Raw genomic sequence first — 25548 nt, forward strand, 5'->3', positions numbered from 1 at the left:
TTAGCGGACTTGAAGTAGCTGGGATTATGGCTTGGTTGATTTGTGTTGAAGTGTCAAGATGTTGTATATTTATGTTAGGCTTTTCCCTCTGAAACATTTCTGAACCTATCTCTTAGAAATCTAAATGAAATGTTTTGAAGTTCCCCATGTCAGTCATGAGTCATGTAAATCTAAATGATATGTCTTACATGTGTCACAACCTTGGCACTCCAAATGCCCCGTGACTGGCACTTAATAATCAACATCTCCCCCTTATATAGGCACTTCACCTTAGAACTGATGGTGGAGATTATTACAATCAATAGTCTTGATTGAATTTGGAAATATTCTATGTACAATAATTTAAGATATTTCCAGGAGAACTTGGGAGGAACTAGAAACATCTAGAACCATCAGAACCTTTCAAGAATAAAATCTAGGACTCTCCTTAAAAGACTAGAACCGGAAGGTTCCAATAACCTCCAAGGCTTGCTTCCTTTTCCTGTTGCTGAGCATCAAAATGTGTCGGGCAATGACAGATAGGTCTAAATATGTATTGAAGTGTTCTCATGAGGATACTTCAATGCATATTTAGACTTTTTCCTGTCATTTTTCTGGTTCTTAGTTACATTTTGATCCTTCTGTCTTTTCAGGAAATCTTGGATGAGGTCACAGATATTGGCCTGGTGGTTAACCTAAAGCTCCCAGAAAGTGTTCTGGTTGAGAAGTGCCTTGGGCGAAGAATTTGCAGCGAGTGTGGGAAAAATTTCAATGTGGCCTCCATTAATGTCAAGGGTGAGAATGGGGGTCCTGGAATTAGCATGGCTCCACTTCTTCCTCCTCCACAATGTGTTTCAAAGCTCTTCACTCGGTCTGATGATACAGAAGCTGTAGTAAAGGAGCGTCTTCGTGTATACTATGAAAAGGTAATTCTTTATTATCCCGGAAAGTTGTTTGTGATGACATTAATTTTCTCACTGTTCTTTTGTTGGATAATTGAAGATCGATCTATGGCTTTAATTGTTATAAAAATGTGAAAACACTTAGTCAAGGAACAAAATGTGTCTTTGTTTACCTGGTCAGCAACCAGAACAGTTCCACTTTTTAATGGACTGCAATGAAACACTTATTGAATTATATTTCTAACGTTTCCATTGATTCTAGCATTTGATGTGAAGAAGTGGACGAACCAGTGGATTTAGAATTACCAGACCCTTCTTCTCCCCTTGCTGATTCTTTTTCTTCTTCTTCTTCTCTCTCTCTCTGTGTGTACCAAAACCCACCTGCGGGTTGTCACTAGTGGGTTTTGCACCCATTGGTGATGGGTTTTGGCAGTTTGGAACCCACTGCCTGAGGTTTTATGCCAGTGGCTGACTGGAACCGTTGCTGGTGACGGTTCCAGCCAACAACCTTTTTTTAATTTTTTATTTTGATTTTGATTTCATTAAGGATTATTTTAACTTAATTAACATCTAATTAAATACTCAGGTTAATCTAATGGAGGGGGTGTCTTCGCCAAAAAACTAAACTATAGGGACTGGTAGAAACATTTTCAAATCACAGGGTGTTTTTAGCCAACGACTCAAATCACAGGGGGGTCTGGGCGCGTTTTACCCATTAATTAATTATGATGCTTTAGCTTTCAAACATTTATTTCAATTTTCAAATCCTTTGTCACTTTCAGAATGTTTCCACTGTCTCTGTTTTCCGTGCTAATTGAAAGCATTGTTGTCAAAAGCACAAGGTGTACTGAGGTGTGCTAAGGGTGCTTGGAGCCTGAGGTGTGAGACACAAGCCTGAAGCACCTTAGGTGCACGTTTATTCAAAAAACAAATTATAAAATAATTATTCACCAATATTTTTAATATGTACCTAGAAAGAGGTAAATGCAAACTCAATACAATCATGAATAAATGCAAATTCATATTTTCAATTGTTCATTTATTTAAAAAATGCAAACTCGTACAATCATGAATAATAAATAACTAACACTAATAATTAACAACTACTATTATTTGAGCCATTATAATGACAACTAATCTTAGTTCAACAAAGTACTAGAACTTTAAAGGATCAATATGAAACATTGTTTCCAATTTTAAGTTTCACTTTCAAGTAGAAAAATTCATAACATAAAGAGCAAATAAATGAAATATAAATTTTAAACATGGAAATTCAAAAGTAATCTTCGAATTAGTGTTCTAAAACACGCTAGGCGCTAGTCGGGCACCAGATGGGGGCCTAGCACCTTGGGAAAATGTTTTTTTTTTAATAATTTTAACATTTTGATGTAAATTAAAAATGTACAAATTTGTTTACTTGCTGCTTGCTGAGTATTGAACAATTATTATTATTATTTTTTTGTCTGAGTATTGTAACTTGTTACTTGCCAAGGAGGAAGTTGGCTTGCTGCTTGCAGCAAGGGCAAGCAGCAACTTCGCAAGGACTTCCTTGTTGCTGCTACAGCAAGCGTCCTTGCTCGTAGCTGCTTGCTGCTTCAGCAACGAGCAAGGACAAAGATGACGCAGCAAGTAGCAATGAGGAAGGAGGAAGATGGCCATACTTACTGGAGGAAGAAGAGCGAGAACTGGCGGGAGAAAACGGCCTGATCGGCGGCGAGAGACACAAAAATGATGAGATTGGTGGCGACAAGTCTGACTAGGGAGTGAACGGGAAAGTGAGAGAGAAGGGGAAAGCGGCGAGAGATAGAGTAATGATGAGAGAGAGAGGGAAGCTAAAACATAATCGGCCCAGGCCGCACACAACCCAAGCAGGTAGGCAGCCCAGGCGGCTAGGCGCTGCCTTGGCCGCCTAGGCGCCAATCGGGCCCAATTGATGGGCCTGGCGCCTAGGGGTGCTGACTAGGGCTTAATCGTGGCAGCCAAGGGCCGCCTAGCTCCTAGGCGGCTGCCTTGGCTGCCTTTTAGTTCACTGCTTCGAATCATAATCTATCATCTCAGACTCACAATCATATGTAAAAAGTTACAAATTGCTCTATTTTCTCATTCCTCATCAAATTCTAGTTTAAAATCTTCTTCCTCTTCATTTTCTTCATTGAACACATCAATATTTTTTTCATCCGAATCCACCAGATTAGGCTCCTTCTCATCTATGAGTTACAATAGAGTGGACCTAGATGACGTAACACTCTTTCTTTTTGATGATGAAGCTGAAGCAGCATGTGACTTTGATCTTGTTTGATGGATGGGATCATTGACACTAGAAGCCCTAGCAACATCATCCCATGTCAAAGGCTCATCCTCAAAAATGAATTTGTCATCAGAATTATCTTCCATTCTTATAATCAACCACTTATTACTATTATCAATGTCATTCAAAAGAATGGGATCAACAGTATCACACATCAAATTGATGATTCAATCCCCAATTGTACTTTACAAAAACCAAATTATTTAGCCGCTCTTGTGCAAACCTATTTCTCCCTTTGCTATGAAGCTGCCTAAATTAAAAAAAAACTTAAAGAGTATAACTATGAGCTATCAATTAAATAAAAATAAAACAAACACCACCAAATAGGTAATAGTGGTCGCTTACATGCTTAAAACATATTCCAATTTCTCTCACACCTTGAAGCACTGCATGCGAGACTTAAAATCCTAACAACAAACTCTTGTAAGTTTGGAGTTGATCCATACATAGTCCACCACTCGGTTGTTTATTAAATAAACTCTTAACTTAGAAAACTACTTTTGCAAAAAATAATTAGAAAAGTAATTTAGATATTACTTGGTGGCTTTTTTTACTTTGCCTTTTAGCTCTCTCTCTCTCTCAGAGCCTTCTGCATTCCTATACTTGACTAGCTCATCAGAAATTTTGCCTTGCAACTCAATACTTTGCACTAACCTTTGGAGACAATCATACAACCCTGTTGTGATGTCTTCTCTCGGTTGATGTTAGGGTTTCAATAAGAAAATTCTGGCTGATGGAGTTGGGAAGACCACCTATTGTCAATTGTATAAAAAATATGTCCATACTTAAGAGTCGTCATCATGGAAGGACATTGCAATCTCTATCCATTGCCTCATAAATATAACCCATAGTGGCTTATTCTCTGCACCAAACGAATGTGCGAATAAGGGGGCTAGGAAATTTAAGAATTTCAACTATATTCCTCGAAAAATGTAATCATCAGTACACTGCTAGCAGCTCTTTTACCTGCTTGCTCCTTTGCCCACTTACTAGTGTTCCATTCTTCAGAAGTAAACATCTTCCTCAAGTTTTTTCTGTGAATATGCAATGATTTAAGTGTTAGAATGGCTGTAGTGAATCTTGTAACTGCAACCTTTTTAGTTCTGTCTGGTAAATTGTCACAATATAACCACTAAAAAAAATATAGCCCTCGTCAAGGTTTGATGAACTGTAGGAAACTAAATATCCTCCAACATCAAATCAATGCAATGGGCTGCATATGGAGTCCAATATAAATGTGGTCTTCTTGCCTCTTAACATTTTGGCTGATGCAAATAGAAAATTTTGGATATATTAACTACTTTTTAAGTTAATTAAATTAGAAAACATGTTTAAAGATGAATACGAAATTAAGAATCTAAAATATATACCTGCAGCAACATAGTTGTAGGCACTGTCTGTCACCGCTTGAACCACATTTGCCTCACCAATTTGTTCCACCATATCATTAAGTAAATGACACAACTTCTCGGCATTCTCCACGACATTAGAGACATCAATTGATTTGATGAACACTGATCCTCTTGGAGAGTTCACTAAAAAAATTTTGATGTCTCTATTCAAAATTGAATCCCTCCAACCATCAGAAAGAATTGAGCATCCATTTTTTGCCCTATCTTCTTTATGAGCCTTGGGCATTTGTTTGGTGTTATCAACTTGCTTCTTCAACAAAGGAACTCTTAGCTCATGGTAACTAGGTGACTTAAAATCAGGACCATGTTGCCCAATTGCTTCAACTGCTACTGCAAAACTTTCTAATTGTGCAGCATTAAATGGTATGTCAGCATCATAAAACCACATGGCAATTTCTATAAATGTCCTGTCCCTTAACTCCTTTTTACATGCTTCATTGATGACCACTTGTTTCATCTTTCCGTCTCTCCTATCCTGTACAACTTTCTGTGGATTAGGAGTGAAATATAAATCCATAGGGCCCTTTGGTTTTGCCTTCTTTGTGTTGACAAATTTATTGTTACTCGAGAACTTGAAACAAACCTTGTCTCTTTAGATTGTATTTTTTACCTCAATTTCCTTCTCTTCATCCCCAATAACATCAAAATCATTAATTCCCATAAGGTCCATACTTTCTTTGGCCTTTTTCAACATGAAATTTTTTATCTCCTCACACACATGAGCTGGACACTTCTAGCATCCTGTTGTATTTCTAAAGCCACCAACAATGTGTTCTTTAGATTGATATAGTCACCCTTTTGTGACTTTTCCACAAAAATTACAAGCAACCTTGTTCCTATTGTTTGGATATGCCAAATGGCAATATTTCCAAGCCGGATCTTTTCTGAGTAGAGATCCCAGAATTCTCTACACTAACCATTTAATTCAAGCCTAAATGTTATAAAAAATAAATAAACCATTAGAAGAAAGAAAAAGCATAAAATTACTTTAATGTCCCCCCCCCCCCCCCCCCAAAAAAAAAAAAAGACAATAGGAACACGTTGACAAAACACAAAACAAAACCATTTTTTTTAAAAAAGCAAACAGGACAACAATTAGCAAAAGTTAAAAAAAAAAAAGTATCAAAAAGTCATTAAAAACATATTGCAAAAGAGATAATAATTAAAATATAATATAAAGATGTCTTATTTGGACTGGACAACAACAATATTTAATATAATATAAATTATAAAGTTATAAAAATATAAGCAGTTAACATAAAGTTATAAACATTGAACAAGCTGCAACAGTGTATTGTTTGAAGACTGGACCAACAACAGCAAGAAGATAAGACAATGTATACTTATATAGTTACAAATACAATAAAGACGTTGAACATAGTATAATATAATGATTATGTTAAATACTAATATAATTATTTCATATAAAAATTTCAAGCAAACTGGTGTTAGCAGGTTGCACTTGCACAAGTACATTACATAGAGTACACAATAAAAACCAAGTAACCAAATAAACAAAGAAAACCAAGCAAGGAGAAAGAACATAATGCCATTGCTCTTAGCGAAAAAAAGAACCAACTCAATGGACAAATAAACCAAAAAAATGAACAGCAAGCACAAAAAAATAGAAAACCAATGAAAACTCAGTCTCTGGAGGTCAAAGTTGCTGGAACTGGTTCGCCTACCTCTAGTGTCAATCAAAACAGGTTGCTGGAGGTAGGTCCTGCGCACCCACATGCAAGGCCTGTTTGCCAGACTATGAGCCACACATGCGGCCACTTGCCAGCATGTGGGAGGCGCCGGTGAACCTCCATCTTGCAGCAGTAGGTTCGCCTGTCGCCTTAAAACTAAAAAATGTAGTCCTATTATGCAACTAACAAGACAATCTAAGGATAAAGCTTATGGACCAAAAAAAGAAAGAAACAAAAATACCTAAGATTGCAGTGAAGCCTGACGATTTGAGTTGATTTCTATGGGTTTGAAGTCTTGGATACTCAATTCACTGGTTCCTTAAGGCTGGTTAACTCTTTGAATAGTTTTGTTTGCATGGAGAGACTCAATATTCTTTAGGTTAGTAGAAGAGAAAAACCTAAGAATCATGGACTTGGGGACACGGGACACAACATTTTTCAAAATATTAGGACACGACATGGTTGGGATACGTTAGTTAATAAACTAGATTTTTTGTATTTCTAGTGACATAATAGAATAGCAAAATTATATTCTAAACTCATAAATATGCATTTAATATCCAAAATACGAAATTCCAGATAAATAACTTTAATCTCATTACTCATTTTGAATTTAAACACCAAAAGATCTAAAACCAGTATCTAGAATTCAAAAAATAAAATAAAATAAAGACTAGAGTTAGGAAATATGTAAACACAAAATGTAAATCAATCCTTTATTCCTTCATACACCGGGTTTTAGCTGCTTCATCTTGAACTTCATTTACATCATCAATACCTTCTACGAAAATCACACCGTCCAAGTCTGGTATCCAGAGAAAGATTAGCAATTTCAAGCATCCCAACATCCCCAAATGAATCAAATGAATCCCCAGCTATATCCCACATCTTAGTCTCTCCTTGCATATATTGTGGGGATTTTCTTGACAAAAGAAGAAAATAAAACCAAATCTTTGGCACACTTTGTAGTCATATTGTTTCTCTTCATGGAATGCACAAAAGAGTAAGTACTCCAATTTCTTTCACAACATGAAGAGGATGATGGCTGCATAAGTAAATCTAAATGCTAACCCCTAAAGCAAAGGAGCTGAAGAACCATGGAGGCTCCACGATGTAATGGGATCCATTGAGTACACTCCCCTCATGAATGAAAAATCTGTAAATCCAGTAGCTACTCTTGACATGTTCCTCGTTGTCAGAAAAATATCTTTTCATACACTTTCCCCATTCTTTGTTTACGTCCAAATTCTTATGTGGAGCAATTGGATTTGGATCTTCTTGGAGCCTCTTTTCACTGTAAAACCTTTAGTAAAACATAGAGTAAAAAGGAAAAAAAGATAAAATTCAGTTTGAATATAAATGACAAACAAAAACTCAGTATAAAATTAAACTAAAAAGATATAAAGACTAACCTTGGATTCAAAGAATGAGCTAAACAACAGACTGGTGTATTATTTTTTGTTCAATGATCAACAAGTATGTCATACACCACATCATAAAAGATGGATCATTCAGTTAGCCTTTTCCCCTCATGCCTGTATATTGCCTACTTCACATTTTCAATCATAGAATCCCACATCTCGTGCATTAAATGGAGACAAGGTCTATTTGTGTCACAATCTCTAATCATATCATATATAGGTGTTGTGAACACAAGTATACAATCAACACCATCCCACCAAAGTTCATCCAAAATCTTGTCCCTCACAAACCATGACTTAATCATATAATCTGCTCGGTAGCATGACCATTTGTCACTGATCACCATTGATTGCAGACCATGCTTGATAAGCTTGAGCCTTTTTAACATGACTATAGTTGTTGCAAACCGTGTATCTGCAACAGATAACAACTTCAATGGAACAAACTCATTAAAAATTGCCAATCTCATAGAATGATTCATGATGAAATTTTTAATTTGGCAAGCATCGTCATCAATTTCTGTAATCCAACTGCATGCATCATAGGTAACTTGATTATTTTCATGATTCCTGGCTGCACAAATATTTTTCAATGCCAAGTTCAACGTATGAACCACGCAAGGAGTCCAAAAAAATATTTGGAAATAATCCTTCGATGATTTGCCCAGCACCTTTACAATTTCTGGCATTATCAGTAATTACCTGAATCACATTATCAGCCCCAATCTCATTGATCACCTCTTGTATCAAATCAACAATAAATTTCTTATCTTTAACTTCCCCTGAACAGTCAACAGCTTTCAGAAACATGGGCCGACCATCTGAAAGTGCCATAAAATTAATTATGATCTCCTTTGTGAGTCGCTCGTTGCATCACTCATGATACTAATGCCCTTTACCTTCCAGGTTCCTTTGATGGGCTGTAACAATCTGTCAACATGTGCCTTTTCTTGTTGGAGCAAACTAGTCCTCAACAAATTATATCCAGGAGGCAAATAACCAGGAATTGCATTAGCAGCTGCATATGTATAAGAACTCATATAATATGGATTCCTCGCAAGATGAAACAGTAAGCCAGCTGAATAAAACATTCTAGCAATGTGAGCATGCAATTCATTACGAGCTTGCATATTAAAAGCTTTGGAAAGAGAACTACTTTTGCCACCACTTTTAGTCACAAGTGTTCTCTTTTTTGAGCCAACACTTCCTTGTACATAGCCTGCTAATGGTCCTGATCCCATAGTCTTTGATGAACTGCTCTGAGGAGGCAAAGGAATTTTTTTCGGCCCATTCTTCTTTGCTATTTTTTTAGCTTCATCATCTAACTTTTGTACCTCAATGAAATCACTTCCTAGAATTTTCTTACAAGGTGCAACACCTTCTCCTGATATTTTTAGCAAGTGAACTCTAATCCTTGTATGTGAGAGACTTCTTCTCATTGCAAAAGTCACATTGCCATTGAATGTTCCCCCCTCCCTTTTGAGAAGTATTAATTTTGATGACATATCTCCACAATTTCCAAGTTTTCCTCCGAATGAATATTAGTAGCATCAACATTAGAAGAAGAATCCATCTTTGAATCCAAGCAACCCATTCTTTGCTATTTTTTTAGCTTCATCATCTAACTTTTTTACCTCAATGAAATCACTTCCTAGAATTTTCTTTCAAGGTGCAACACCTTCTCCTGATATTTTTAGGAAGTGAACTCTAATCCTTGTATATGAGAGAGACTTCTTCTCATTGCAAAAGTCACATTGCCATTGAATGTTCCCCCCTCCCTTTTGAGAAGTATTAATTTTCATGACATATCTCCACAATTTCCAAGTTTTCCTCCGAATGAATATTAGTAGCATCAACATTAGAAGAAGAATCCATCTTTGAATCCAAGCAATCTAATCAAATAAAATATAAAATATATAATATTGTACTGGTGGTTTCTGTATCGGTGATTTCTGTTGTTTATCCTTGTCAGTTTGGGGCAACATCCTCTTTCTTCGTTCTGCTTTCTGAAGTAGCATAATTTTGGTTTTAAACTCAAATGTATCATGCCTTTCTTATTATCTCAGTCCCAAGCTAAATTTGCCGCATCCCCACAATAATGGGAACACATTTCAGCTGCGTAGACCATCTCCAACCCAACCCCAAATTTGGGGTAAAACCCTCTCCAACCCACCCTCAAATCCTACCCCAAATTTGGGGTTGTGAATAGTATTGTCCCAAATTTGGGGTTACACTATTCCTTGACCCCAAATTTGGGGTAATATGTTTATTCCTATCCCCCCTCCCCCCATTTTAACTATAACAAAATTGAATTCCTTTTGTGTCCCACTTTTATATATTTTTATTTACTTATTATTAGTATTAACAATATTTAAATAATATTAATAAATTATAATCAATTAATGAATAATAATTAATAAATGCACTAAATTAGAAATTACTAAATAATAATTGATTAATAATTATTAAATATATTAAATTAAAAATTACTAAATAAAATTTACAGACACAATAATTAAAAATAAGCTGAATAAACACTACAACATCATACATATTGAAAACTAAATATTATTGAATTTGAAATATTACATAAACAAAGACAATAATTTAATAATCTGGTAAATCACTTCCGGATCCTCCAATATCATTGAAAAATTGGCCAAAAGAACCAGGGGTACTTTGAGATCTGCCAGCTTGTTGTTGAGTCCTTTTCTGTAAAATTTTCATTTGTTCAGTTCGAAAATATTCCCGTAGATTTGGATCATCTATGGATGTCAAATCTTTCAATAAGATCTTATTTTCCTCGCGATATTCAGCCATGGCCAACTTTCTTGACTCATTTTGTGCTCGGATCATTTGGATTTGATAAATCTGTTGTCTATCCTCGCTGCTCTTTTTTAAAATGTTGGCAAGTTGTCGATTTTCTTCCTTAATAGCTTCAATAAATTTTGTATTGTCTTCATCAGTTTTCCTTTTCATTTTTTCCTTTTTTACCCCTATGGGTCGTTGAGTAGAAGGACTTTCATCACCTTTTTCATTTATATCTAGAGAAAACGAAGACAATCCAGGAGATGTTGGTTGTGATGACGGGTAGTACTCTGAAGTTGGAGATTCTCCTTCTGATGATGCACTAATTCCACATGGTCGATGAAGGATTGTTGTTGTGTTAACATCACCTCCAAATTTTTCAATATCTTTGAGGAGAGGCCAGACATGATCAAATTTGAATCCTTTCTTGTAGTTTTTATCTTTTGCTAACAACATCTTGGCTCGAAACATCTACAGAATAATGCAAATGTAATGTTATGTTCATTTAAATATAATATTGTAAACTAATGTTACAAATAATACTCACAATATCTTGTTCCGCAGCACCACTTTGATTCAAATTTTCTACTTGCCGAACACATCCCCGCATTTTGCTAACTGCAGCCAAGATAACTTGCATTCTCTTCTGTAATGATTTTTTATTTCGAGCCTGAGTTATAGAACTTGGAAGTGTGTTGTTATACTCACCTTCAATTTGAGACCAGAACTGATCCCTAGACTGGTTGATACCTGTAATCGGATTTTGCGAAACATTAAGATACACACGACATAGATGTATATCTTCTTCGTGTGAGTATGAAGAACTTCGTTGGACAAAAGTCATTTTTAGGAGAAGGTTTGGGATAGAGTAAATGTGATACTAAAGAGATGTCATATTTATAGACAAAAAAGAAGGTAATTATAAGATTTGATTTAGATATGAATTGTAGGGCTAAGATCTTATCAAATCTAATCCAACGGATGGGGTGACTTATCCAAGATATCTTATCTATTCAAAAAGTAATGATTTTTTTTTTCAACAATAGTGTTGTAAGGCTAAGATCTTGTCAAATCCAATCCAACGGATAGGGTAACTTATTCAAGATATCTTATCTATTCAAAAAGTAATGATTTTTTTTTCAACAATAGTGTTGTAAGGCTAAGATCTTGTCAAATCCAATCCAACGGATGGGGTGACTTATCCAAGATATCTTATCTATTCAAAAAGTAATGATTTTTTTTTTTTATATGGATTGTAGGGCTAGGATATTGTCAAATCCAATCCAACGGATGGGGTGACTTATCCAAGATATCTTATCTATTCAAAAAGTAATGATTTTTTTTTTTCAACAATAGTGTTGTAAGGCTAAGATCTTGTCAAATCCAATCTAACGGATGGGGTGACTTATCCAAGATATCTTATCTATTCAAAAAGTAATGATTTTTTTTTCAACAATAGTGTTGTAAGGCTAAGATCTTGTCAAATCCAATCCAACGGATGGGGTGACTTATCCAAGATATCTTATGAGTTTATCACTAAATAATGAGTTTCACTGCTGGAGGTCCCTCCTATGTTTCTTCTTCTTCGTTATCCGATGGTGAAAGTGATAATGAAGTACAATTTCAGGCTAATCTTGAAGCGATTGATGCAGAAGAGGATGCAGCAATTCGCCTAATTTCCAACAACAATCTCTTTATTGCTCACTATCTCAATCAACAAAAAGCATGCTTACCAATGCATGGAGGCTCGATTCCTAGTCATATAGTGATCAATCGTGACTGAGAGATTGCTGGTGCAAACTTGTTCAATGACTATTTTGTCGAGAATCCACGTTACAATGAAGAGATGTTTCGTCGAAAATTTCATATGTCTCGAAATTTATTTTTACGAATTGTTAGAGCCGTGAAAAGTTATGACAACTACTTTGTGCAAAAAAGGGATAGTATAGGAAGACTTGGATTGTCATCTCTTTAGAAGATAACGGCTGTGTTTCGAATTTTGGCATATGGTGTAGCTGCAGATGCCACTGATGAATACATTAAAATAGGAGAATCCACAGCAATTGAAAGTTTGAAGAGATTTTGTCGTGCTGTTGTGGAAGTATTTGCAGAATGTTATTTAAGATCGCCCAACTCCAATGATGTTGCAAGGCTACTCAATGTCGGTAAACAACGTGGCTTTCTAGGGATGTTGGGTAGCTTATATTGTATGCATTGGAGGTGAAAAAATTGTCCAACGGCTTGGGCAGGACAATATGCAGGTCGTAGTGAATCCCCAAGCATTATCCTCGAGGCTTTAGCTGATTATGATCTTTGGATATGGTATGCATATTTTGGCATGCTAGGGTCAAACAACAATATTAATGTGTTGGAGGCGTCCCGTCCCATCTTTTTGCTAACCTCGCTGAAAGTATTGCTCCTCCTGCTCATTATGTTATTTGAGGAAAAGAATATAGCATGGGTTATTATCTAGCTGATAGTATATACCCAAAATGGTCTATCCTTGTGCAAACAATTTATGATCCACGCGGTCCAAAAAAAAAATTATTCGCCATGAAGCAGGAAGCATGTAGAAAAGACGTAGAACGTGCATTTGGCGTTTTGCAATCTCGCTTTGCAATTGTGGCAGGACCGACACGTTTCTGGCACAAACATGTATTACGTGACATAATGACTACGTGCATTATTATGCACAACATGATTGTAGAGGATGAGCGTAATGTTGATGCACCAATTTAAGATTGGATGGAAGCACCAATTCCAGAAGTCAAGATGCTAAGTGATGAAAATTCTCGCTTTGAAGGATTTCTTGCTCGTCATAGACAAATCAAGGATAAAGAGGCTCACATTGTACTTCAAGATGCCTTAATTGATCATTTGTGCGATGAATATACTAATTCCGAGAATTAAGTTTTATTGTATGTTCGACTTTACGTTTGTGTGGTGAAGATTTTTACATTATATGTAATAATATTTTCTTAATTTTGTCGTGTTCAATGTAATGTTTTGTTGATTGAGATAGTAAATGTAATGTTTTTATTTTTTAATATTATTGATAATTAATTTTTTTAGTTAATTATGTAACTTTTAGGTAATAATTTAAATTGATATATAATAAATAAGTAAATAATTTACATTATAAAAGAATGTTTAGAATCAAAAAATAAAGAAAAAAGAAATAAAATATTCCTTTACCCCAAATTTGGTTGGAGAGGAATTGGATCTTACCCCAAATTTGGGGTAAGTTTGGGGTAAAGGGTTGGAGATGCCCTTAGCCATATTGCTCTCTTCTAAGAAAGAACAAAGTCTCTCCTTATGGTGCCTATTTCTTTTTTCTTTGACTCTCCCACCCATCCTTCCCCCTCTCCGGTAATCCCATGATCATGCTCCTTGTTTCATTTTAAACACTGTAGCAGTTAATCAAAACATTACCTTACAAGCAGTAAAGTTGTGTTTATGAGTACTATTATAAATCATGTAGTTCTCACAAACAAGAGTATGAATGTGGAGTTATAATCTGGTTCTGAGCCCTCTAGGCCTGAACCGCTTTTATAATTATCATGGAACTTGGTTTATCGAATGATTCTTTGGCATTCATTTTCATTTACAGAGTCAGCCCTTGGAGGAGTATTACCGCAATCAAGGAAAATTGCTAGAGTTTGATCTTCCCGGAGGGATCCCAGAATCATGGCCTAGATTGCTGGAAGCCCTTAACCTCGACCTCGATGGCCATGAAGAGAAGCATTCTGCGGCAGCATAAACTGCTGTTAATCAATTTGTACACGATCATTCTTTGCGCGAACAAGACGCATGCCAAGCAATTTTGCAGAATGTTGAGGGCATTATTTTGATTTTAGATATCTGCAAGGGAAATAAAAACAATCTGGTTGTTAGCGCAGCCAGCCAGCCAGCCAGCCATGTTATCATGGTAGCTACCTATCTGGGTTTTGGGCATTTGTTTTACCCATGGTTCTGTTGTTGTAAGCTAATAGGAGAGCATAAGAATGTTGGGATTTTATAATTAAGTAGTTTCTATGGTTTTTGAGGAGTTTTTGGTGGTTTGTGGACTTTGTGGGGCCCTATGAATTCCTTTTTAAGAGCCCCTTCACTAGTTATTTCGTTAAATAATAGATTATACCACCCCGAGACTTAAAGACTTGATAGGGAAGCAACTGAAATATACGAAACTTGAACTTCTATTTGGAAGTACACTTCACTAGGCGGCTATAAATAACATCTTTATTAGTAGTGGTTTTAGTTTCTACGGGTCAGTGTGAAATGAAATATAGTTATATTCATTCCCAAGTCAAAATTACACTACTTTGATTGCACAATTGATGTTTCCTACACAAAAATCTCTAATGAAATTCTCTTTATTATTTGGATAACAATCACATACATACAGATAAATTTTATATAGAACTTTTATTTAAGATGACGACATGGTTTACAAGTCTCCATGTCCATGTAATGTAAGGAAAAGGCAAATATTTATTAAAGTGATTTGAAAAGGCTTCCTTTAGGGTTTGTTGTCACTTTTTTATGTGCTCATGTTTTAAAATTTATGCTCAATGTGCTTTTTTAGTTGGGAAAATATATTTTTTTGATGTGCTTTTAAGGTTTGTTTATGTTGAAAAAATAAAATTGAATATATCGCATAATCTTTACTATCAGTTCAGAAATTTTAAAAAATACAAATGTTGATTGATAAATCTATTTACGTTAGTTTTTTTTTTTTTTTTTGTAAGTTCAAGTAATATAATTTGGTAATATATATATATATATGTATATTGATTTTTACTTAATAATTATAATACATATTTTGACAAGTTCTTTTTTTTTTTAAAAAAAAAAAAATCAAGTCAAGAAATGGAAAAGAGTGAAATGAATAATAGAACATTTGGCCAATGGCCAGACTCCAAGCAGCAATCAAATTCAATGGCGAATTAAGGATAGTACAATAAAAATACTATTTTGTTTTGCACGTGGGGAGCACCAACTACGAGGAGGACAGTGCCCACGTGTGTGTATCTGCCCAACTAACTTTCCTCTTTCGGGTGTCTCAACTAATCCTCGAAATCCACGAAAAACATCAAAATCTTCAATGCAAATCGTTTAATTTCTCATTTCGTACTCAGTACACTCAAACTCAACTACTTATGAATTATTTTTTCTTATGCAGAATAAAATAGATTTTGAAAATAGCAGCCCCAGTTCTGGATTTGATAGCTTCCTTCCCTCATTTCCGTACGCCTCGTGCCTTGTAACCCAAGCCAGGGACAGGTAGTTGGCCATTGCCATTGCCCACCAACCGCAATATCATCCCAAGATCCCCCAACACACACACACACATATCTACTATATCTATACAATTTAAAGCAAGGAAATATGATTTAACAATTGTTAAATTGAGGGGATAATAGCAAGCCTTTTATATACAAATTCTTGTACAATAACTTTTAATTTAAGATTGGTTATATAAATTGAAGATATTTGAGCTCTATTTATTTTATGATAATGTCATCGTATGTTATTCAAAAGTTTAGATTCAATTTTTTATATTATTATCAATTAGAACTACAAATACTAATTTTTTTCCCAAGATACTTGTAGAAAAAGTAACTATCTTAATTTAATTTTATTCTTTTTATAAAAAAAAAAACATGCAATCACTATTAATTCTTTGAATTCATTCCAAAACAAATTTAAGTCTATACATATCAAATAAGCATATAAAAATTTGGGCTTTGAATCGGTTTCGAAAAATGTTAAATTATAGTGGCAGAGGAGAAGAACAATGATGTGAAAATTTCTATATCATTTTTTCTTTAAATATTTAACAATCGCTTTAATTAAAACGTCATGACGTACAGATGGCCTATCATTACAAAAGGAAGAGAGCAAGCTCATTTGATGACACTTTACCGCAGCATGGAATGCAAAGATTGAAGTTATTTCTCTCTTTACAAAAGGAAGAGAGTAAGCTCCTTTGATGACTTTACCGCAGCATGGAATGCAAAGATTGAAGTTCTCTCTCTCTCTCTCTCTCTATTGGGTCAAGTGTTGATTCTCTTCGTGTACATATTATATATTGGGTCAAGTTATTCAAGAAGAGGTGGGTTCTGATTCTTCAGATTTGAAAGCCGGTTAGAAACTAAGATAATTGGGGCAAATCAAGTTTATTTGTTATTGATTCTGCATGTCTTGCTTGTTCCTACTAATCTTTTGTGGGTGCTTTTGGCTTTGATCTGTGGTCTCTTTCGTTAATTTTTTACTTGTTGGGATGTGTTTCTGTTTCTATCCTAATTGTTTATTTGCAATGGACATTTAGGGATTGGGCATGTAAATTTTTATTTCTAAGGTGTTGGGATAAAGATGGATTTGGTTGATTGTTGTAGGAAAAGTTCTATTGTCCATGTGATCCTTTTGCTTAACACTGTGCCAATAAGGTGGTATTACGGAACTTTGAAAAGGTTGTTGGCTTCAACAAATTAAGTGAAAGTTACCACACTCATTAATTTGGACAAGAAATATGCTCAAGTCTGGCTTGAATCGACATATTCAATTGCCTATTTTCTGAGTTCTAACAAGCATTCAAGAAACTAAGAGAACGGGTTCTTAGGTTTAGAAAAATATGAGTGCTGGCCTGCTGGTGAAAGTTTACATCAAGGGGGTAAATATGGGGTGAATGTGGATTGTGGCTACTTGTGTACTTGAGGTGTAGTTTCCGCAACACTGTATGTATGAATCTCTTGTACCTTCAGAGACAAATTGGTTTATCATGCTACATAAGATGGGAGATTCAAGGAGGGATTCCTTTTTTCTTTTTTTTTTTTGTTGGACTACATTTGATTATTCAAGAACCAGTGGGAAGAAAACTAAGAGCTTGAATGGTGAAACTAATAATTCTTTTTGCCATTCCACCATCTAAAATCTATATTGCTACCATTTTAATTTTAATCCTTCCTTCTTCGAAGACAGATTGCTCATTGCACTCTCTATCTGCATATGGATGTTAATTGGTTTCCTTTTCAGATAATATGCTGTAAGGGAAGACTGATCGGACTATATTTTGTTCTCTTTAGGCAAATAATGGTGGTATTCATATGTAGGTTGAGGGATTGGTAATAAGCCCAATTCTTCAAATTCCAAAGCTGAAGGCAAATCTCTTTCTAATGGGGAGAAACTGCTTCATGGATAATCTACCTACCAGAGAAAGACCTTGAGGTTGAGTGGCTTTGATTTCAAGGAAAGGGCCCAATTTTAAGAGGCAACAATGCCAACACAAGGCATCCTACACACTTCAAAAAAGAAGTGCACACAAAAGGTGGATATAGAAAATGGCTTTTCCCTTCTTTCCCTATAATGCTCTACTGTCATCAATTTTAAGAGGTTTGTGTATGGTGCTGCTAGGTGTTAAAATTGCAGTTTCTTAGTAGTGACTGGTGATTAAGTGCTCAAATAACCACACAAGAAGGTGCTCCTACAGAGCAAGGTATCTTAAGGCAGCAGAACAAAATCCTAAAATGTTATCCTACATTTACTTCATCAAAAGTGTTTGTATTCTTAGGGTTGCAGATAATGATGTACTATTCTAGTACCTTCAAGGACTGATCATGAGAGTTTGTATGTCCTTGGAATGAAGGTACATAAAATTCTACTTATTGCAACTTGCACATGATCAGGCCATACCAGCTAATGTGTTAAACCCCCGATACATGTTTCTTAGTAAGTTCGTTCCTTATCTTCTGCAATGTACACCATTTAGTGATTAAAAAATGTTCTTTCTCAAAAGTATATGGTATGAAATCAGGACTTTCCTGGTTATCTTTCTGTTTCCCCTTCTTCCCCTCTCAAAGTTGCATGCTATTTTGGAGGGAAGTTAGTCCTGTTAGGCTCAAAACCTAGGGTGTGTCCACTTGGGTTACTGATTTTTACGTCTAGTGTATGTCAAAGACTTGTTGGGGCATTAACATTGATGTCAGGTACAACATGTTTTAAAGCAGGGTTAATTACTAATCATGACGGACAAACCATTATTTCTGCAACTTAAAAGTAACAGAGTAACATCATTTTGTTCTCTGTAAATAGATTTGCTTTTCCTAGCCTCCAGTGATATTAACATGTTACAATTATAATGCAGCTGTGAAGAAATTAATTTTCTGTGTACAAATAGCAAGAAGCTGATAGCCATTTGGTTTATCACCTCATTCCATGCATATTTTTACTCCTTTTTTCTGATAGCTGCAGGCAGGAATCTAATTTGGAGAGATCTTATGATGGTTGAGAACCAGATCATCATTTAACTTCAACATATTAGGAGCCATCATACTTGAATAAGAACTTCTTATAAGGATTGATAATGGAGATCAAAGACGCAGAGAGAACAGTTATAGCTAAACCGGTTGCATCAAGGCCTACTTGCTCCAGTTTTAGTTCCTTTTCCAACCTCCTTTCTGGGACCATTAATTCCTCACCCTCTAGTGCCTGTTCTGAAACTGCAGTTACTGCCATTAGACCAAAGACTCTGAGGTTCAAGCCGGTGGCAAACCAGGCTTCAGTTGAGGTAATTTCTTCAGGCCCCCCTCCGCGTTCTAGTGATCTCATAGTTCATGAGTTTCTTCTGAACATTCTTTTCTGATGTTAGAGCCATCCTAATTTCAGGCAGAGGTATGTGCCGCTGATGTTTGTTATCCATCTGATAAGCTGGACAAGGTTCTATATTCAGACAGCAAAGACACCTTGGATCACAAACCCCTAGCAGAGGTTGCAACAAAGAAAACATTTTCTTCCTTACAAAATACGGTTAGTATCTCTGAATGTTGATTAGAGGTTGCATTTGATCTTTTCTTGATAATTTTCATGTAAATTATTCTCTCAGAGTTTCCATCCCAAACCAAAAAACTTGTGCAAATGCATAGAAGTAAAAACTTGCTATATAACTGTCTAAACCCTTAATCGAAATATAAAAACAAGTCTGCCATTTCTTGAATCCGGGGAAACTCAAATATTGGTCACAAACAAGCCTTACCTCACACTGAGGCCTGTGTTCAAACTTCAAACCGATTTAAGTACCATTCCAGATCTGATCTTAGCCCGAATCTTCAACAGAAGTTCTCGTTGCAACCAGATAGAGAGAAGATTACCAATGCTTCAAAGATGTCAGTAGAGAACATGGAACAAGATAGAACATCTTTGCCACTCACTGGTAATGGAGATCGACCTCCTTCTGACGGATATAATTGGAGGAAATATGGGCAAAAGCAGGTTAAAGGAAGTGAGTATCCAAGAAGTTACTATAAGTGCACACATCCAACTTGCCCAGTCAAAAAGAAGTTAGAGCGGTTATTAGATGGCCAGATAGCAGAAATTGTATACCAGGGAGAGCACAACCACGCAAAGCCATCACCTCCCAAACGCCACACATCAGGGAGACAAGGTCAGGGATTTGTATCTGGCGAGACAAACAACCCATCATGCATTAACCAACTCAATTACAGAAATGACCTTGGATTACGGACCCATTCAACTTATTCAAGCAAAGCTCCGTTAGCTTATGAGCCAGTTCTTGCTGGAGCTCTGAATACTGCTGTCAGGACTCCTGAGAATTATTCTGGTGTTACTGGGGATTGTGAAGAAGGAAGCAAGTTGTGGGAGGCAGAGGATGATGAACCAAAATGCAAGAGAAGGTTAGAATTGATGGAACTTCAATATGGTGGTGCATGTTTCAATAGTCTTTTACTATGGTTCAAAGAACAGTTTTCTGCGTCATCAGAATTAGAATGCTCTTTTCTTTGTTCCTTTTTTTCTACATACATTAATTTTGTTCAGCTGATTTTGTTATCTTTCCTACAGAAAAAATGAAAATGAACCAGACATATCAGGAGGAGGAGTTCAACAGCCATGTGCTGTGGTGCAGAGTTCGAAGGAGTCTGAGATTGTTGGTGATGATGGCTTTTGCTGGATAAAATATCGACAGAAAGTCATGAAAGGATATCCATATCCCAGGTTGGTAAATCCGCACTTACCATTTAGCTGAAGTTGATGTTTAGTTATGCATCTGGGTATTCATTTGAGAAAATTACAACATATAGGTCAAAAACGAGTCGAGTCTCATCATTCTATAACCTAATGTTAGAACTGGAAGTGTTTTCCTATGTAATTTGATCCTTTATCCAGCTGGAGATTTCAGGATCTTGTCACATTTAACTTTTCAACAAGTTTCTTTCTTACCATGCATATTCTGATAGGTTATCTCCATTCAAGTCCCTGGTTCCGGAGAATAACTCAAATTGTTTACGATTGTTTGGAACTCAAATCCTTCAACCAAAAAGAATTAGGTGGAGGCAAAAATGAAATTACTTAGTCTATGTGTACTTTTACATGCACATAAAAATATTTATTTTCCTTTCTTTCTCTTGGATTAATATGAGGCTGGCTAATAAAAAACAAGTCAAACGGTTAAAAGGTTCTTACATTCTTGGAATAATCTGGGGCTTGTAAAATACCGTTTACTCGTTGACCTCAATGAGCAGTCACTAAATATCTAAAAGATAAAACCCAGGTTTACATGATTTTCCTATTAGGTTTTATATATTATTATAGCATCATTATTCTTGTCTTTATATATAGGACTACTGACACTACAATCATTAAGAAGCTGAAATCGAATAGTATTTTTGTTTCATTTAAACTCACTATGTTTCTTATTCTTTCTTATGGCATGTATGCATGCCATTAAATAGAGAATTTGATAACCATAGCCATGCAGAGTCTACTACAGATGCGCAAATGTGACATGCAATGCGTGCATGCATGTTGAAAGTGCCTCGGATGATCCAACAGCATTTATCACAACATATGAGGGAAAGCACAACCATGAAATGCCCGCTAGCAAAAGTATGAATACAATGCTGGCATCTGAACGGGAATCACATTCACAGGCTGCAACAACCTCAAAGAACACATCGTGAACAATATTATGTAGTTCTGAAGAACCAGATCGAGCTTATGAGCATCTAAAATTCCATGATAGTGAGCCACTCCAATATGTCTTATCGTCTTTGAATTCTACAAGTGAAGGCTTCTTCATGAAGATGACATTTTCCTATTCTCTGTGTGAATAACTATATGTATGTCAAATGTGCAATTCTATTATCTTTACACTGCTTCTGGTTTTCTACTTTATGCATATAGTTCCTGTCTAATATATTCCCACATGATTTAGTGAATAGAGTTGTCAAATGTGTGGTTGAACCATATGTTACATCTTATGTAAATACATGTTCATATTCCGGAGTTGTTATAGCTAGAATTCATATAGCCAACCCCTATAATGGGATAAAGACTTGATATATTGTTCTGGTTTATTACTTTGAGTTGTTATCCGTCCTTTCTATAGACGGCACACCATGAATAACTTGATATGCTCTTTTTAGAAAAAAAATTTGAAACCTTTGTAAACACCTCTGCCTTTATCTAGCTACCAATTTCATCTACTGTGTTGACGCATTGAGACTTTTCTTAGTGTCATATAGCATATTTCAATGGAATAAAAACTGTGTTTTTTTTTTTTTTTTCGTGGCAATTTTTTCTACAATTAGTATCAAAGCCTTCTTCAATTGAGGGGCTGTGAGTGTTTTTACAAGAAATATAATAGAGTTTGTGAGCTGTTTTTTTAATGGCCTCAAATCATTTTTCCGCTCTTAGTCCTCCTATTTTTACAAGAGAAAATTATCAACTTTGGGCTATCGAGATGAAAGCCTCCCTAAAGGCCTTGAGTTTGTGGGAATTGTAGAGAGTGAAGTTGATCCTGCTTCTCTTGTGCAAAATCCAACACCGGTACAAATTAAGAAACATGAAGAAGATGTGGCTAGAAAACCCAAGGCATTGACCTGTATACACTCAGCAATATCATATGTAATTTTCACAAAGATAATGGCTTAAAAATCACCAAAGGAAGCATGGGATAAATTGAAGGAAGCGTTTGAAGGTAGTGACAAGGTAAAGTCAATCAAGTTGCTAGAAAAGAGAGTTTGAAATGTTAAGAATGAAAGATAGGGAGACAGTTAAGGAGCATTCTTCAAAACTCATGTAGCTTGTAAATCAAATTTGACTTTATGGTGAGGATTTTGAAGACTCGAGGTGGTGGAGAAAATGTTGATCAGCTTCCCTAAGAGATTTGAGTCCAAGATTTCCGCAATTGAAGAATCTTGTAACTTGAAACTATTGTCAATTGCAAAGCTAATCAGCAAATAGCAAGCACAAGAACAGATGGCCTCTATGAGGTTAGAAGAGAGCATTGAAGGAGCATTTGTGATGAAGTATAAAGGTAAGAATTAAGTATGGTGGGAAGAAAATCTATTGGTGACAAGCACAATAAAGGGAAAGCTCAAAAGAATTTCACAACAAAGGTAAGTACCCATCCTATGGAACTTGTAAAAGAACAAAAACCTGAGTACCAATATAGATATATATTGCAAGAAGTATGGGTATATTGAAAGGTATTGTAGATTAAAGATGGAGCAAACTGATCAACAACCTGTGGAACAAGCAAATATGGCCGATGATCAACCACAACCTGAGAAACGTTTGTTTATGGCAATTACATCTTCTCAGTCACATGGCAGCAACCTATGGCTTGTTGATAGTGGCTGCACAAGCCATATGGCAACTGATATTAACATGTTTAATTCACTTGACAGATCCTATAAAATCAAGGTGAAATTGGGAAATGGAGATCTTGTACAAACTGAAAGCAAAGGAACTGTTGTTATTAATACTAAAGAAGGTACAAAGTTCATCTTGAATGTTCTTTATGTTCTTACCCTTGATCAAAATTTGTTGAGTGTGGCTAAAATGTTAAAGAAGGGTTACAAATTACATTTTAAAGGTGAATTTTGTACTATTTTTGATGTTAATGGCTATGAAATTGCAAGAGTAAAAATTGTTGATGATAGTTTTTCTTAGATTTTAATATGGCTGCACAACATGTTTATAGTACTAAAACTGATGAGGCTTGGCTATGGCATAGATGATTTGGACACAATAATCATAAATCTTTAAAGGTTATGGAAGAAAATGGATTTGTGAGAGATATGTCTACAATTATAGTAGGTGATGATGTTTGTGAATGCTATCAAAAGGGCAAGATGACTAGAAAAGGCTTTCATGTCACAAGGCTTGGAGGGCAACTCACAAACTTGAATTGATCCACACTAATGTTTGTGGTCCATTTAGCATCCCATCTCTAAATGGAAGCAAATATTTTATTTTGTTTATTGATGACCTTACAAGAATGGTTTAGGTTTATTTTACGGCTAACAAATATGAGGTTTTCTCTATTTTCAAGAAGTTTAAGGTTTTTGTTGAAAAACAGAGTGGTCATAGTTTTAAAACCTTGAGGTCATATAATGGTATGAAGCACAAGTTCGGTGAATTTCAAAAGTTTTGTGAAGATGCAAGCATTAATCATCAGTTGACAGTAGTCAATACTTCACAACAGAATGGGGTATCGGAAAGGAAAAATAGGACTATTGTTGAGATGGTGAGGTGCATGGTTTTTGAGAAAAATTTGTCCAAGATTTTTTTAGTTGAACCTGTAAATACAACTGTCTATCTTCTCATTAGACTCATAACAAAGTCTGTAGAGGGGATGACATCTTATGAAGCATGATTTGGATTAAAACTATATGTTTTACATATGAAAATCTTTGATTCAATATGTTGGTCTTATACCAGGTGTGAGAAGTGAAGAGAATCACTAGTACGACAATATAGGCAAAAATAAATTTTTTTACCGTGTATCAAATACACACAGCGGAATATAATATACATGCTATACATAGCTTGGGTATTTAAACAACACGCATATTCAATAATTGAATACATAAATAAATGCATACCTGTTGTCCGATGTAAGGATGGAATACAAAAACGGTTTCTATACTAAGACTGAAACCATTTTAAGATGTGGTGGTTCTAGTTGGTCTACACCTAGTATGCAGTAAGATACCATTCCAGTCACCTCTTCCCATGCTAGACACGGAGGATCTGCGTATCACCGGTACCCGTATCTCAAAATTATATGCGTAATAACTACACATATAATATTTCTGTAGCAGTAGAATATTTTTAAATAAAGAAGAAAAAGAGAAAGCTACATGGGAAGCATACTCTGTTGCCCTTATAATTTTTCTCCCTCTCCCAAATGTTCCCATTCCGATTCCCTTTTTAAATCTGTCGCCCGCCCCCTACCTCAATTATTCTCTCAATAATTCAAAAGGTTACTATGTAATTTTACTATGCACTATGCAATTTTACTATGCACTATGCACTATTTGCAATCAGTCCCTTTTGTGAAATCAATAATTGATTTCACACTATGTACTATGCATTATTACTATGCACTATACACTATTGACAAGGGCTAATAATCAATTTTTGACCAATCAATTCTTGAGACATTTGGGCACACGATGTCGATACCAAACGCAACACTATATGGTGTGTGACTTTCTAGGTTCATTACCCGCTAGCAATCTGATAACACCGAAACCTTTTTCAGTATCGGTCAACCCCTTGACCCATCACTAAAACTTTTTCAAATCCCGACAATGTTCCGAGTGTTCTTGAATAGCACCTAGCAGCAGTTCAGGATATTATAGGTGGCAGTGAAGTCTCACTTCAAATGAACCTATTACAATTGATGATTACTATGTGTTATAATTCTTCCATTACCTAACGTCCCGATCTAAGCTAGAGTGACAAACTCACAAACTCAATAACTATGTGTCAAAACTTATTAATGACTAAATGACACATCAGAAAACACATTTCCTGACTTTCAATCTACCATGGTTAGAGATTGTTCCGTCACATCAATAGTTAATTACATAGGACGTTCACCCTATCAAATACCGATAAAGGCGACGAATCTTATTCCCAACACTTGTCTTCATATACTAGTAATACGGAATCACGTAGATGAGCGTTCTCATCTCTCAATTGGATGGTTTGGCTTATTAG

General features: G+C 35.6%; 2 protein-coding genes across 9 annotated transcripts in view; both read left to right on the forward strand.

The window, feature by feature from the left end:
- LOC127788608 (adenylate kinase-like) overlaps positions 1 to 14569 on the forward strand; it is a 30377-nt gene extending 15808 nt beyond the window's left edge. Inside the window, exons 3-4 of the mRNA XM_052317085.1 lie at positions 633 to 905; positions 14132 to 14569. Of these exons, the coding sequence (XP_052173045.1) occupies positions 633 to 905; positions 14132 to 14281 (423 nt within the window). The 3' untranslated portion in view covers positions 14282 to 14569. The remainder of the gene's footprint in view (positions 1 to 632; positions 906 to 14131) is intronic.
- A 1878-nt stretch (positions 14570 to 16447) lies between these two features.
- Positions 16448 to 21841, forward strand: LOC127788293 (WRKY transcription factor 44-like). 8 transcript variants are annotated; one of them, XM_052316419.1, is made up of 8 exons: positions 16448 to 16636; positions 17607 to 17848; positions 17935 to 18016; positions 18766 to 19087; positions 19186 to 19326; positions 19633 to 20210; positions 20377 to 20529; positions 21293 to 21841. In XM_052316419.1, exons 4-8 carry the CDS (start codon positions 18884 to 18886, stop codon positions 21492 to 21494), a joined length of 1278 nt encoding a protein of 425 aa, XP_052172379.1. In that variant the 5' UTR covers positions 16448 to 16636; positions 17607 to 17848; positions 17935 to 18016; positions 18766 to 18883; the 3' UTR covers positions 21495 to 21841. The 8 variants fall into 8 exon arrangements, with proteins under 8 accessions (XP_052172379.1, XP_052172377.1, XP_052172380.1 ...); XM_052316417.1 differs by lacking the exon at positions 17935 to 18016; XM_052316420.1 differs by lacking the exon at positions 17935 to 18016 and having other exon boundaries at positions 18772 to 19087.
- Positions 21842 to 25548: the final 3707 nt, after the last annotated feature.

Source organism: Diospyros lotus, chromosome 13, assembly GCF_014633365.1.
Source record: "Diospyros lotus cultivar Yz01 chromosome 13, ASM1463336v1, whole genome shotgun sequence".
Classification (NCBI taxonomy): Eukaryota; Viridiplantae; Streptophyta; class Magnoliopsida; order Ericales; family Ebenaceae; genus Diospyros; species Diospyros lotus.